General features: G+C 43.9%; 1 protein-coding gene across 3 annotated transcripts in view; it reads left to right on the top strand.

Annotated features, from left to right (window-relative positions):
- LOC147017197 (regulating synaptic membrane exocytosis protein 2-like) overlaps positions 1–12,997 on the top strand; it is a 352,541-nt gene that overhangs the window by 314,111 nt on the left and 25,433 nt on the right. For all 3 annotated transcript variants that reach the window (XM_085846651.1, XM_085846649.1, XM_085846650.1), the window contains exons 22-23: positions 3,467–3,605; positions 4,278–4,390. In XM_085846651.1, the coding sequence (XP_085702777.1) occupies positions 3,467–3,605; positions 4,278–4,390 (252 nt within the window). The remainder of the gene's footprint in view (positions 1–3,466; positions 3,606–4,277; positions 4,391–12,997) is intronic.

A 12,997-nucleotide genomic window follows, 5' to 3' on the forward strand; every position in this document is an offset into this window, starting at 1 on the left:
AAGGCAACTATGAAGCCAAAAAAATCGTACTTATTCTCCATGAGGAGTACTTGCTATGTGCTAAGTTTCATTTTTTTCCTTGGTGCGGTTTCAGAGCAACAGAGGTCCAAATTTTTTCCCATTTTCCCAAATTTTTTCCCATTTTCCCAAATTTTTTTCCCATGGCTGCCACACCACGTAACCTATGATGTCATAATTATCAATAAAACATTCTACATAAGTAGTTGCTCCTTTGGTGAAAATTTTGGCTCAATCCGACAAGTGGTTGCGGAGAAAAACACCTAATATAAGTCCCGTGCGGAAAAGCAGATAGACAGACAGACAGACAGACAGACAATGCCCTCTCCTCTTTCAAGGGTAATAAAAAATGATAAACTTTCTCTACTTCTTCTTTTTCTTCCTCTTCTTCTTACTCCTTCTCTCTCTCTCACTCTCTCTCGCTCTCTCTCTCCATCAATTTTAAACAGCAATTTTAAAATTTTCGATCGTTTCACATACTTGCTTTCCCAGGCTGCTTTCCAGTCCACCACGCTCTCCATTTCTCAATGACTCGTAAACTAAACTCATTTGTCATCCACCATTGTGTTCATGTCGCACAGTCTTTCTTTGTGCCTTTAATCCCAATCCCATTGCCATTCTAATCCTCATGTCTTTAATATCTATTTATTATAGTGGGCATTGTGATCCCAATCCTGATGTTCCTTACCACTCTCTTCTCCCCCGTGTCCCGGCTCTTCTCTTCTTCGCCTGCGTCCGGGCCCCTCTTCTTCCCCTGAGTGTTAATGCCAGCCATGGCATTGCAGCAAAGAACTTCTGTGATTCGAAGAGCCTCGCTCAATCAGTGAACTTTCCATACCAGTTTTCTTCCAATAGCATGTCTTTCTTTCCGTCTGGACTTGGTAATGATGAATTCTTCTTCTACTATCTCCTGTTCCTCTTCTGCCCCAATAGGTTCATCTGATCATGTGCTTGTGAGAGTCACAACCTCTCTGGCTATTGTCAGAGAGCTACCTCAGTGCCACAGAGCCTGGCACTTCACTTAAGCTGACTGGCATGGACTGCAAGCTGCCCTCTCATTTCAAGACTGATCCGAAATTTCCACCTCTCCTGATATTAATACCACCTGGGAATCCTTACACACAACCTTGCTTTCCCTTATGTACAGATTTATACCATCTCATCTGCAGTTATCATACCTATCCTCTTGTCCCTGGTGCACAGAATCCTGTGGTGAGGCATTTACCTTCAAACAATTTGCCTTCTCTTCATGGAAGTCAAATCTGACTGAAGGCAACCTCCGATCATTCTGCAAAGCCTGAAATAAGTGTGGGTCTACTCTTCAGGTAAGCCAGAAAAGAGTATCTGGCCATCCTCAAATCTGAACCCTCAAACGTGTCGCCTTCTTCAAGGACATGGTAGTGCCTTGTCAAGTCTGTCTCTGGTGTATGCTCCCACCACCATCCCTTCCCTCACTTCAAATGGCAACAGAGTCGACTGTTTGGGAGAAAGCTGAATGCCTCAATTCTTTGTTTGCTTCCAAATGTTGTGTATCCAACTCCTCACTCCAAATACCTACCCTACCTTTTCATACCCAACTGCTCTTGAATACTGTCTTTCCCACTTGAGAAGGTGGAAAGGTTTCTGGAAAACTTTGACTTCAATTCTGTGACAGGCCCAAATGGCATCTGTGTATATGCACTAAAAATTTGCTCTGTTGCTCTTGCTCATCCTCTTTCTTCATTCTTAACTTGATTATTAGCTCCCGATGGACTCAGTCCGAATCCGGGGCTTATGGATTTAGTCTGTGTGTGTGTGTGTGTGTGTGTGTGTGTGTGCATCCGCAACCATATCTCAGACCGAATTTATTTGTAATTGGCACAAAGACAACACAGGATGGCATACATATGCACATCATTTTTTTTCACAAAGCAATCAAAGATGGCCGACTGGTGACCATTTTAGTTGTAAAAAAAAGGAAAAAAAATTCCAGTATCAAGCACGTCCTCTACCATTTATCGGATATGCATTTACCTGATCTTATTCAAACTTGACACACAGATAAAGAATGATGGATTACATATCCATGTCGTTTTGTTTTGAGATCAGGTCCAAAATGGCTGACTCGTGGCCATTTTGTTACATAAACATATCCCCAAACATTTCTTGAAACTGCATGGTCCGATTTTGTTCAAACATGGCACAAACACAGTGCATGATGACATACATGTGCACCTCACTTCATTTTGCGATCTGATCAAAGATGGCCGACTGGTAGATTGGCACCCATTTTAGTTGTGAAAAAAACTGATATTGAACACATCCTCAACCATTTCTCGGACATACGTTTACCGATCTTGTTAAAACTTGGCACACGGATAATGAATGATGGCTTGCTTACATATGCATGTCATTTTTTTTCCCAAGATCAGATCCAAGATGGCCGACTAGCGGCCATTTTGTTACTTACGCAATCTTGCCCAATCGTACGCAATCTTCCATTGTAAATACACAGAAATTTTGCAAATATGAGCTTGGCCTTTAACTCTGTTCAACAAAATTATTAAAACCATGGGGGCTATGACATTTTATGTCTTTTTCCTTGTTTTGTAAAAGATTGAAGTTCCTCTGGATGATGTTCTTAACTTGATTGTTGATGGGATTGCAGATCCCATCTCTCTTGTGCGTATGGTAAATAACGTACGGTTAACACCCAAAATGTCAGCTTCTCCTTCGCATGAAAGTTAGTATACCTCAGTCAACGTTCTGGTGATTTCATCCATCACTCCCATTTATTGGTTTTAACTAACAAAAAGTAAAGAAAGATGCACATTCCTACATGTTGTGAAATCTTTTTTTAAAAAGCATCGAAGAAGAGATTTGGATATTTTCAATTTGTGCACAAGGTCACCAAGAATCTTTCAGTGTCAAATACTTTATTATAATTTTTTAACATAGAAAACTTTTGGGTTGGCAGGATGGCCAAGATGTACGCACACTCAATTCTAAACTGTCTAGCCTGGGTTTGAATCTCGGCCCGTGAATATACTGTCATCCCAGTGTTTCACATTCAGGGTGAGTCAACAATGTGTGTGCCGTCCCTCAGATGGATGTTAAACTGGCATCCAGTCTGCCAGCATTAGTTGTTAGATGATGAAGATCCCATGGTGTCCTTTGTGAAGAGTCGGTGAGCTTTCGCCAGCACCATGGTCAAAGTCCAAGTTCTTGCCCTTTCTACTTCATCAAGCATCAGGCCTGGGCAGCCAGTTCGCAAAAGACTTGGGTCAAAACCTTCCCCTAGCCAACCCCACAGGAACATGGGAATAATTGTCGCCATTAAAGAAGAAGGATAGAAGACTGTTTTGCGTTACACTTCGTGGTATTAGATTGATGGAGGGAGTACTTTTCAAAGCAATGCTCATGCCACACAGGAGGTATAAATGGTCCTTGCTTGTGTCTGTTTGAACAGAATCTGGTGGAAAGAAGTTAAGAAGCACAGTGAAACGAAGCACAGAGACGGGTATGGCTGCAGAGCTTGGCAGTCTCAGGCGACAGCGAAGTCGAGACTCGGCCGATGAGGGAGTTGGAAGCTGCTTGCCAGAGGGCAAGTAAGTATCCAGCATAGTAAGCAGTGTATATTTTACTCCTGTTATTTATGCTTTCCGAAAGCTTTGTTTTGTCCTGCATTTTTGTCAAATACTCTCGTATGTCATGTTGTTAAAGGGGAGGATTTATTAAGTTACAAGTTCAATGATAGAATAGTTAAATTTCAAAATGTGACATTTCCGAGATCCGATCGTTTTGGTCACTTCGATATTTAACAGTTAAAATTTTAACTTTCATATTAATATAGTTGATTTGGAAAATAGAAATTCAATTTGCATCATTACATGAAAACAATCACCATCAAGCAGCAAATGCAACTTCAGTGAACTTCCAATATATTTCTGGTGAGGGAATCAAGTCTGTCCCCCACTGGCTGGAACATTTTCATGACATCATGTACCTTTCACAGCCACTTTGGACAACAGACATAGAGATGGTGATGTGATTGAAGTTACTTTTTCATTTGTGTTGATGAGTCCTGTTTGTTTGAGTTTATGCCTGTCACAAATATATCGTTATAGCTTAACTGTAATTGGCAGCAATCTTAATCTGATGACATCGGGATGTAAAGGACAAGAGCAAACTTAAAGGATTTGAGTTTCTTGGTTTTGTTGATGTGATTGGCTCTCATGAATCTCAGACCGAATGCTTACTCACCTCCTTCTGCACCACAGTATGACATTCCCAGGGCTTATGTTTGGAGGTGGTTTTCAGATAACGGACTTTCTCGAGGGGCTGGGTCCTGCGCAATTGGTGGGACGACAGATGCTCGCAACATCTTCCATGGGTAAGCTAATTTATGAATAAATTCTCTTTTCTCTTGTTCCCTTTCATGTTAGCTGGTGATTCCTTCATAACTATATCACTAACAATGTATTGGCTTGAATGTTTTATATCTTGCTAGATGTCTAAGGCCAGATAGATTCAATCCTGCTTAGTACCTGGATGAGAGAGCGCCACTGGAGGTTATAGAGGATGGAGGATGGGAAGAGAGTTCAGTTTTTAGCATGTTCACTGCTGAGCTGTTTGGTCATAGATTTGTTCCCTCTGTATGGTGAAAACAGACATTAAAAGATGCCCGCGACTCTCCTCCTTTCATGAGGCACTGAACACACTCCACCACATTGAGCAGAATTGACATCTCAGATGCACTGTGGAAGAAATCAGAGTCCTGTTCCACAGCAGAGATTCCCCCTCACTCGTAGGAGAATGAGGGGAATCCTTGTCCCGATGAGTCACCTGTAGTTCTCTGTCTTTTTTTATTTTTAACCTCCGCCATCGAAGATCAGAGGTTACTGTTTTCACCCCTTTCTGTTTGTTTGTTTGTTTGTTTGTTTGTTTGTGAACAGTATTACGGAAAAAACTCCTTGACGGATTTTGAGGAAACTTGGTGGGGGGGTTCGGTCTGGTTCAAGGATCATGCCATTAGATTTTAGACTTGGTCCAAAATCCAATATGGCCGCTATGGTGGCCATTTTGAAAAAATATTTGAATTTTATTTTTTTTGCATTTTTACATGTTTTAAGTGATTTCTAAACCCCCCCTCCCCCACCAAAAAAAAAATTTTTTGCGACTTTTTTTTCAACAAAATTTCGATTTTTTTTGGCATTTCTACATGTTATAAGTGATTTCCAACAAAAAACATGCCAGAATTATAAATGCGGCTGATTTTGGAACTTCAGGTGGATATACCCACGTAAAATCAATTTCTGTCTCAAGGAATCTAGTTATGACGAATGAATTGAGTATGTAAAAGTTAAAAGTAAAAGGGAAAGTTGCAAACTATAACTCTGTGAGCACTGTTGACGTCAAATTGAATGAATAGGATATCAGGTTCACTTGAGTGACCTAGCAGTATTGGCGGCGGAGGTTTTGCACTCTACCGAGTGCTCCCCCTCTAGTTTTGTAAATGTAGTCGAGGCCTATGGAAGAGCTTGTAAAGTACATAGATCAGGACATAACAGAAAAAAAAAACAGGATGCAAAACATGCATGCATTGGGTGGACAAGTTGGACAGAAGGAGACGACATGAAGGAAAACTGAAAAATTGGAAGGAGGGATTTGGGTGGGGTTGATGAGGGAAGAAAAGGTCATGGTTTAGGATTGGGGATGATCTGAGATGGCGGTGAACAAATGTCTTAAAGACTTGGAAGGGAGAATGAGATTGAAGAGGATGTGTAAGTTGATTCCACATGTGAGGAAAAAAAAGAGAAACAAATGAGTGGAGGTGAGCAGTGATCCTGGATTTAGGTCATTTCACCAGAAGAGGGTTGATGGTGGACCGTGTGAGACCTGCAGAAACTTTGGGGGGACAAATCATGGAAAGAGCAGAGGGTGCAAGACAAGAAAGGAGGCGGTATAAGACAGAGAGACCACTGATACCTGTCTGTGATGGTGAAGTGATAGACCCATAGACTCAGCTTCAGCGTGGAAGATTCCAATGATTTTGAAGGCCTTGGTTTCCACAGCATCAAGCTGAGCAAGATGTGAAGCAGGGAAGCCAGCCCAGCAGGGAGAGCAGTACTCCATCAAGATGCGGATGAAGACCTTGTTGATGGATCGGGATTCAGGTGTACCAAAGAACTTTGTACGATGGGGGATGCCCAATCGGCACTGGCTTTGGAGGCCAACTTTGTTATGTGAATTGCCCAAGAAAGATCATGGCTGATAGTGAGACCCAGGATTTTGAATGACTGAACTTTTTCAAGAGGATTGTTAAGAAAATAGATTGGATGGCTTGCCCAGATTGTCCTTTTCGAGAGAGGTAGTGGGAGTGGTAGATTTGTCGGGATTGAAAGACATGTTCCAATTGTTTGACCTGCTTGTGATTTTTTTTAAAGTCTGAGGATAAGGAAGAGGCTGCATCCTGCCTGTCTGAAGGATGAGGGATGTCATGGCAGAGGTTAGAGTCATCAGCAAATAGATAAAGAGGATTTTCCAGAGATCCAGAGAGTCAGAGAGTGAAGATCAGGGAAAGGACTGGGCCCAGAACACTGCCTTGGGGCACACCAGCCTTGATGGGGAGAGGAGATGAAAGGATTCGAATGAGTGCCACATGTTGGTTATGAGAGTAGAGGAAGTAAGTAAGCCACGTGTAGAATTCGCCATGGATTCCATAGGCAGACATTTTGGAGAGCAAGGCAGGATGCTGGACTATATTAAAAGCACAATTTATGTCCAGAGAGATGTCCCTGATCTCATGACTGATATTGAGGGCCTCCATCCTTGTTTGGAGAGTGAAAGCAGCATGTCCAAGGGTGAGTGACCTGGTCTGAAATCAAATTTGTGATCTGGGATGAGGTTGTTGGAGGAAAGGAAGGATTTCTCTCAACTGCGGTGATGGATTCTATGATCTTGCTGATGATTGGACATAAACTGATAGGTTTGCAGTTGAGGGGATCAGTTTTTGCTTCCTTTTGTGTAGTACTGTGATGTTGGTGGATTGCCAAGCAGATGGAAGATGACCTAGCAAAAATGACAGGGTGAAAAGGGCAGAGAGATGGTGAGAAAGAGCAGCGGAGCAGGTTTTTAGGACACATTAACTGATGCCATCTGGTCCAGTTGCAGAGTCATGGTAGAGGGTTGAAAGAACCTTCTCTTCCACTCAGGTGCAAAAGGCACAGAGTCCAAGAGCATTCGGGTATGGCAGGGAAGGATGGGTACTGATCATGATGGGTTGGGGATACAAGAATTGTAAGCAAGCACAGAATCGAGGCATTCGGCCTTCTCACGAGCAGAGTCAGTTGTGGTGCCATTTGAAGAGAGGGAAGTGATGGAAGGGCAGCATACTCCAGAGACAGACTTGACAAGGTGTCATCAGGTTTTTGAGGAGGGAGATGCCTTTGAAAGTTCAATTTTGAGGTTAGAAAGATGTTGTTTTCTTGCTCTCTTGAGAGTGGATACACACTTGTTGTGGATTTTTTTGGAATGCATTGAGATTGCCTTCAATCGGATTTACCTTCCAGGAAGAGAAGACAAGTTGTTTCAGAAAAACTAAATGCCTCATCACAGGATTCAGTGTACCATGGGCATGAAGAAGGGTAGGATAATTGAAGACAAGATGTTATGAATCTGTGCATGAGAGAGATCAGCTCACTATGGAAGAAATTCCAGGCTGAGTTAACATCAGGGGTAGTAGATAAGGGAAACCAGTCCTGAAGAGAGAAGTCCCTGCCAATGTGCTTGAGTGAAATGGAAGACTCGCCGCCGTCGAGGTGGTTCTCTGATAATTGCCAGCATTGTTGATTTTCACAAGCATATGGTCAGATGAACCAATTAGAGTAGAGGAAGAGCAGGAGACATTTGTAGGACCATTTGTCATCACCAAGTCAAGAATGGAGGATTTTCCATTGGGAGAAATCCAGGTTGGAAAGTTTACAGATTGAGTTTGTCCCATGGAGTCACAGAAGTCCATTGCTGAAGTACTATAGCTGGTGAGAGAGGTACCTACACCCAGCCAAGTTGCATGGTAACAATTTAAATCACCACATGGGAGAGAGTGAGAGAGAGAGACAGAGACTGAGACAGAGACAGAGACACAGGTTAAAAGTATGTCCATGTCTTAGAGATGGAGATGGAATAATCACTTCGGGGGACTGTACAACACACAAATGAACAAGAGTGGGAGCAGAAGGGAAGTCACAGCTAAGAGGTATTCCTTGAGGTTGGGAGGTGTAAAGTCAGTACAAGGCATGGGAAATTGAGTTCTTGATGTAAAGAGCACCTCTGCCACTGGGGCGTGGTTCAGGCTTATCAAATCGGAGGAGACAGTAACCGGGAGAGACACTAAGGAGTCGGGGATGTGGGAGGAAGAATTCTGTTAAACAGGTGATGTCCGGTTTATCAACAGCAGCCTTGATTGAGAGATCCGCCAGGTTAGCGTGGAGATCTCAGATGTTTGAGGTCCACCCAGTTGGAGATAAGGGGGGAGGAGGCATTTTATGGAGGGGGGGAGGCTTTGGATGCAGGATTGGGGGAGGCTTTGCAGGGGTGACATGAGGCTTTGGGGGGAGGGGGTGAGGGAGAAGCTTTGATTGTGTGGGGTGTGCGTGAAGGTTTGAGTTTGTGGGGTGTGGGTGAAGGTTTGAGTTTGTGGGGTGTGGGTGAAAGGAGGTTTTACATGGTGATGTGAGGGGGAAGGATTTAGTGGGGGAAAAAGCATTGAGAGGGTGGGGTGAGGAGTGATGCAGAAAGGGAGTTGTGAACTTTGTGGATGAGGTGCTAAGCAGAGAAAAACCTCAGAAATATTATCGTTTTGAAGAAGAGACATGTATATATTGTGATGGAGAAGGAATCACACGTGTGGAATTTATGACAAATGGAAATCGTTATGGAGTGAAATATATATATATATATTTTTTTTAATGTGAATAAACTGCAGCTCTAATAATAAATGTCAGTGTGTGTCAGTCCAGTAGTATGTCTCCTCCATAACTCCAAAAACATGAAATCTAGTGGCCCCAAACTTTGCATGCATCAGAAGGGAACTCCAAAGTAGTGCATGAATGGAAATTTGCTGTTTAGTTTAATTTAAACACCCCTTTTGAAGATAATTCATGGTCTTATTTAAATCGCCTTCATCAAGACATCATCCTTGGTCAGCCCCTGAGTCAGTTCTCTGTCAGCTTGCTGAGGTCTCAATTTGCCATTTTATTCGGCCTGCTCAACAATGCTTTGACAATTTGAACAGGCCTCCATGGTTTTTTTAATAATATGGCATTCATTTTTTTTTTCCACTTTCCTCACTCATATCATCGAATGCCGAATATTCATACCTGTGAATCACTGGATACATTGCAATGCTTACAAATGCCTGGAGACACCAGTGTTCATGGCTTTATTTCATTTCTGCAAACCCGATAAGCTCTAGAATCTCATAAACTGAGTCAAATTTCAAAATTTGGACTTCTGAATTGACCTCAGCAGCAGCTCCGACTTCTAAAAAAAAGTGTTCATTTGTCCATTTCGGACATTGTTTGACATTCTGGACATCTTCGGGTGATGTTTGCTAAAACCGGTCGCTAATCGCTTTCCAAGTCAGCATGGTCATATTAAACACCGTCCGGAGAAGACCGGAGATTCCCAGAATGTCAAACAATGTGCGAATTGTAAAAATGAACCCTTTTTTGTTTTAGCAGTCAGAACTGCTGCTAAGGTCAATTCCGCATTTTAAATTTTGAAATTGGTTTCAGGTTTAGAGATTCTCGAGGTTATCTCATTTCAGCTGCAATGCTCATGAACGTCCAGAGAGTTGTACTTGCACATTATTTGATACTCCAGACGTGTCCAAATGGTGTTTATGTCCGGACGTGTCTGGATGGTATTTGTCTCCAGAAGTGTCTGGGCGGTGCTTATCTCCGGGTGGTGTTTGTCTTCGGGAGTGTCTGAGCATTTATATACGGATGGTGTTTGTCTCCAGATGTGGCCGGGCGGTGTTTATCTGCAGGTTATGCTTATTGCCAGATGTGTGCAGACGGTGTTGGTCTCCAGATGTCTCTGAGCTGTTTTTGCCTCTTGATGTGTCCAAACGGTGGTTGGCTCTGGACATGTTCAAATGGTGGTTGTGTCTGAACATGTCCAGGTGGTGGTTGTCTCCGGACGTGGCCGGGCAGTGTTTGTCTCCCGAAGTCTCTGGGCCGTGTTTATCTCCGGGTAGTGTTTGTCTATGAACATGTCTGGGTGGTGTTTATCTCCAGACGGTGTTTGTCTCCGGATGTGTTTGTGTGGTGTCTGGCTCTGGATGTATCCAGGCAGTGTTTGTCTAACAATGGATTTCAGACATTATTTTGTTTCTGTCTTCACAGTTTTTCTGTGCAGAATAATTTTGATGAGACTATGAATCGGAAATAATGCTCCACTGCACGTCTGCCTTCCCTCCCCTCATCTCATACTTAACTCCTCCCAAACCTCCTCCCCCTTCATCCCCATACAACTCTCTGGATGTTAATTAGCATGTCAGTTGAAATGCGATTAGCTCTGGAAGCTCTAAACCTGAATCGAATTTTAAAATTTAAACTGCGGAACTAAACATAGCAGATTTTATTGTCGGTTCAAGTCAGATTAGATCTGTGACTTGCTGCAGGTACCATGTAAACCTGTACTAGCCTGTTTCATGGTCAGGTTGTCGGCGACTAAACCATTTACCCCACTAGGTTTCTTGGTGAGGAGGGTGTAAGATATGAACACCCAGCAGGATTAAAAACAAAACCTGGGCGGAGGAGCTCCTTGTGAGCCAATGGCTTCCATATCTAGTTCCCAACTGTGTTTGCATGAACTCCTGCAGTTGGGTTACTTTTTTTAGGAGTTTGGTGGCAGAATTTGCATACCAGCCACCGTAAAACCCTTCACCCTACAAAATACAAAAGCACAAAGAAATCTGAAAACCCACTCAGTGGGAATACCTCCCATTTTGTTTTTGTCTTTGGTTGGCAGATGGCAGTGCAACAAGTGCACTGTTGGCAGATGTCCAACACAGCTTCCCTCCGCAGGGCAGCTCAATGAATGAAGGGATTTGGGCGAAGCCTTCGGACCCCCACTTTTTGATGAAAGGAGGAAAACCACGGGGTAACTTTCCCAGGGCAGAATGCGGTAGTGTGTGTCAGGGTGGTGCTGAGGTGTCGTCTACCAGACCGCGGTCTCCTTGGGTTAACCTGAGGCGGACCCTTTGGTGGGTGTCTGGAATGTCCTATCCCTAAGAGAGGATGATCACCAGTCTCTGTTATCATCTGAGCTCAAGCGTTTGGACATCGGTATTGCAGCACTCCCTTGGGTTCAGAGACTGGATTGCGGTGAGATCATGGCAGATGTTTACACTGACTATTGGTCTGGTCGCTCTGATGGTTAGCATGCCCAAGAAGTTGCTGTTGCTGTGTCTAATAAGCTAACTCCAATGATAATTGAGGTAACACTGGTCAATGAGTGTATTATGAGACTAAGGATTCATCCATCACTCCTTGGGTGTTGTCTCCCTAGTCTCTCGATATGCTCCGACTGAGGTGAGTGATCTCAACATGAAGGACACATTCTATGCCACACTCGAGCCTGTGGTTGATCATTGCCCCAAGCAAGATGCTCTTCCAGTCTTGGGGGATTTCACTGCGTCGACAGGAATTGATCGGGATGGTTATGAGAAGAACAGCATTAAGTTCCTTGACTTTGCAAGAAGTCATGGACTTAGGGTGTCTGGTTCAAGGTTTCAGCACCCACAGGCTCATCGCTGGACTTGCTATTCCAATGCTGGTGGTGCGGCAAAGGAGATTGACCGTGTGATTGTTGATGGTCGCTGGAGGGTGATCCAGAACTGCAGGGTCTACTGGAGTGCTCAGTTCCTCAATAACAACCAAAGGCTTGTGGAAGCAACTCTGAAGTTTCAACTTAAATCTGGAAAAAGGGTACCATCCCAGCCGAGGTTGTATGTTGGCAAGCTCAAGGATGAGAGGGTAGCTGAGGAGTTTGCGAACAGGCTGAGTGTAGATTTGGGGGGTCTGGGTGCTTTGGGGGATCCTGAAGAGTTGTGGAGTGCCTTCAAGACCATCATCCTTGATGTTGCCGGTGGATGTCTTGGAACTCACCATAGGGCGAAGAAAAATTTTGTCTCTCAAGGGACACTGGATACCATTGATCAAGTCACAGGGCAAGGCTGAATGGCAGAGCTGCGCTGCTCAGGGGGTTTGAAGCATAAAACAGTGCATGTTCTGAGGGTGGGCAAGGAGGCTTATGTGCGAGGAATCTGTGAGGAGGTAGAGCATCACCTGTGGTCAAGTGATTTTCATCCCACTTCCAGGGATATTCGCGCATTGCATTCCTCCAAGCCCGTCCCTCGGTGTACTGCAGTGAAAGTGGAGGGTGGTAGGCTCTTGACAGAGGAGTCCAAAGTAAAGTCCCACTGGGCTGGTTACTTTGAGTGGCTATATCAGGCTGATCCGCCAGCTGTTGAGTTGGATGTCAGGGGTGTTATTATCCCGATTGTAGACCCTCCAATCAACTGTCATTGACCTCCGTTTGTGGAAACACAGGCTATGGTGAAACGGTTGAAATAGGTAAAGCTTCTGGGATTTGTGGCATCCATGCTGAACTTCTCAAGGCTGGTGGAAATGCTGTACTCATGTTTTGCATGCAGTGCAGTGCTCTGCTTGGAACACAGGCATCATCCCAAATGACTGGAAGAGGGGCCTTGTTGTCCCTCACTGTAAAGGGAAGGGTGATCGCCAGGACTGCAACTACAGAGAGGTGACGCTGCTCTCAGTGCCGGGCAAGGTCTTTGATCGGATAATTCTTGATCGGGTTTGCCACCATCTGCTTGAGCATCAGTGCACAGAGCAGTCAGACTTTACACCAAAGAGGTCAACAATTGACCGTATCCTTGCTCTTCTGGTCCTCACCAAACACAGATGAG

This window comes from Eptatretus burgeri, chromosome 11 (genome assembly GCF_056783735.1).
Source record: "Eptatretus burgeri isolate ZD-2024b chromosome 11, Ebu_testis_v1, whole genome shotgun sequence".
Classification (NCBI taxonomy): domain Eukaryota; kingdom Metazoa; phylum Chordata; class Myxini; order Myxiniformes; family Myxinidae; genus Eptatretus; species Eptatretus burgeri.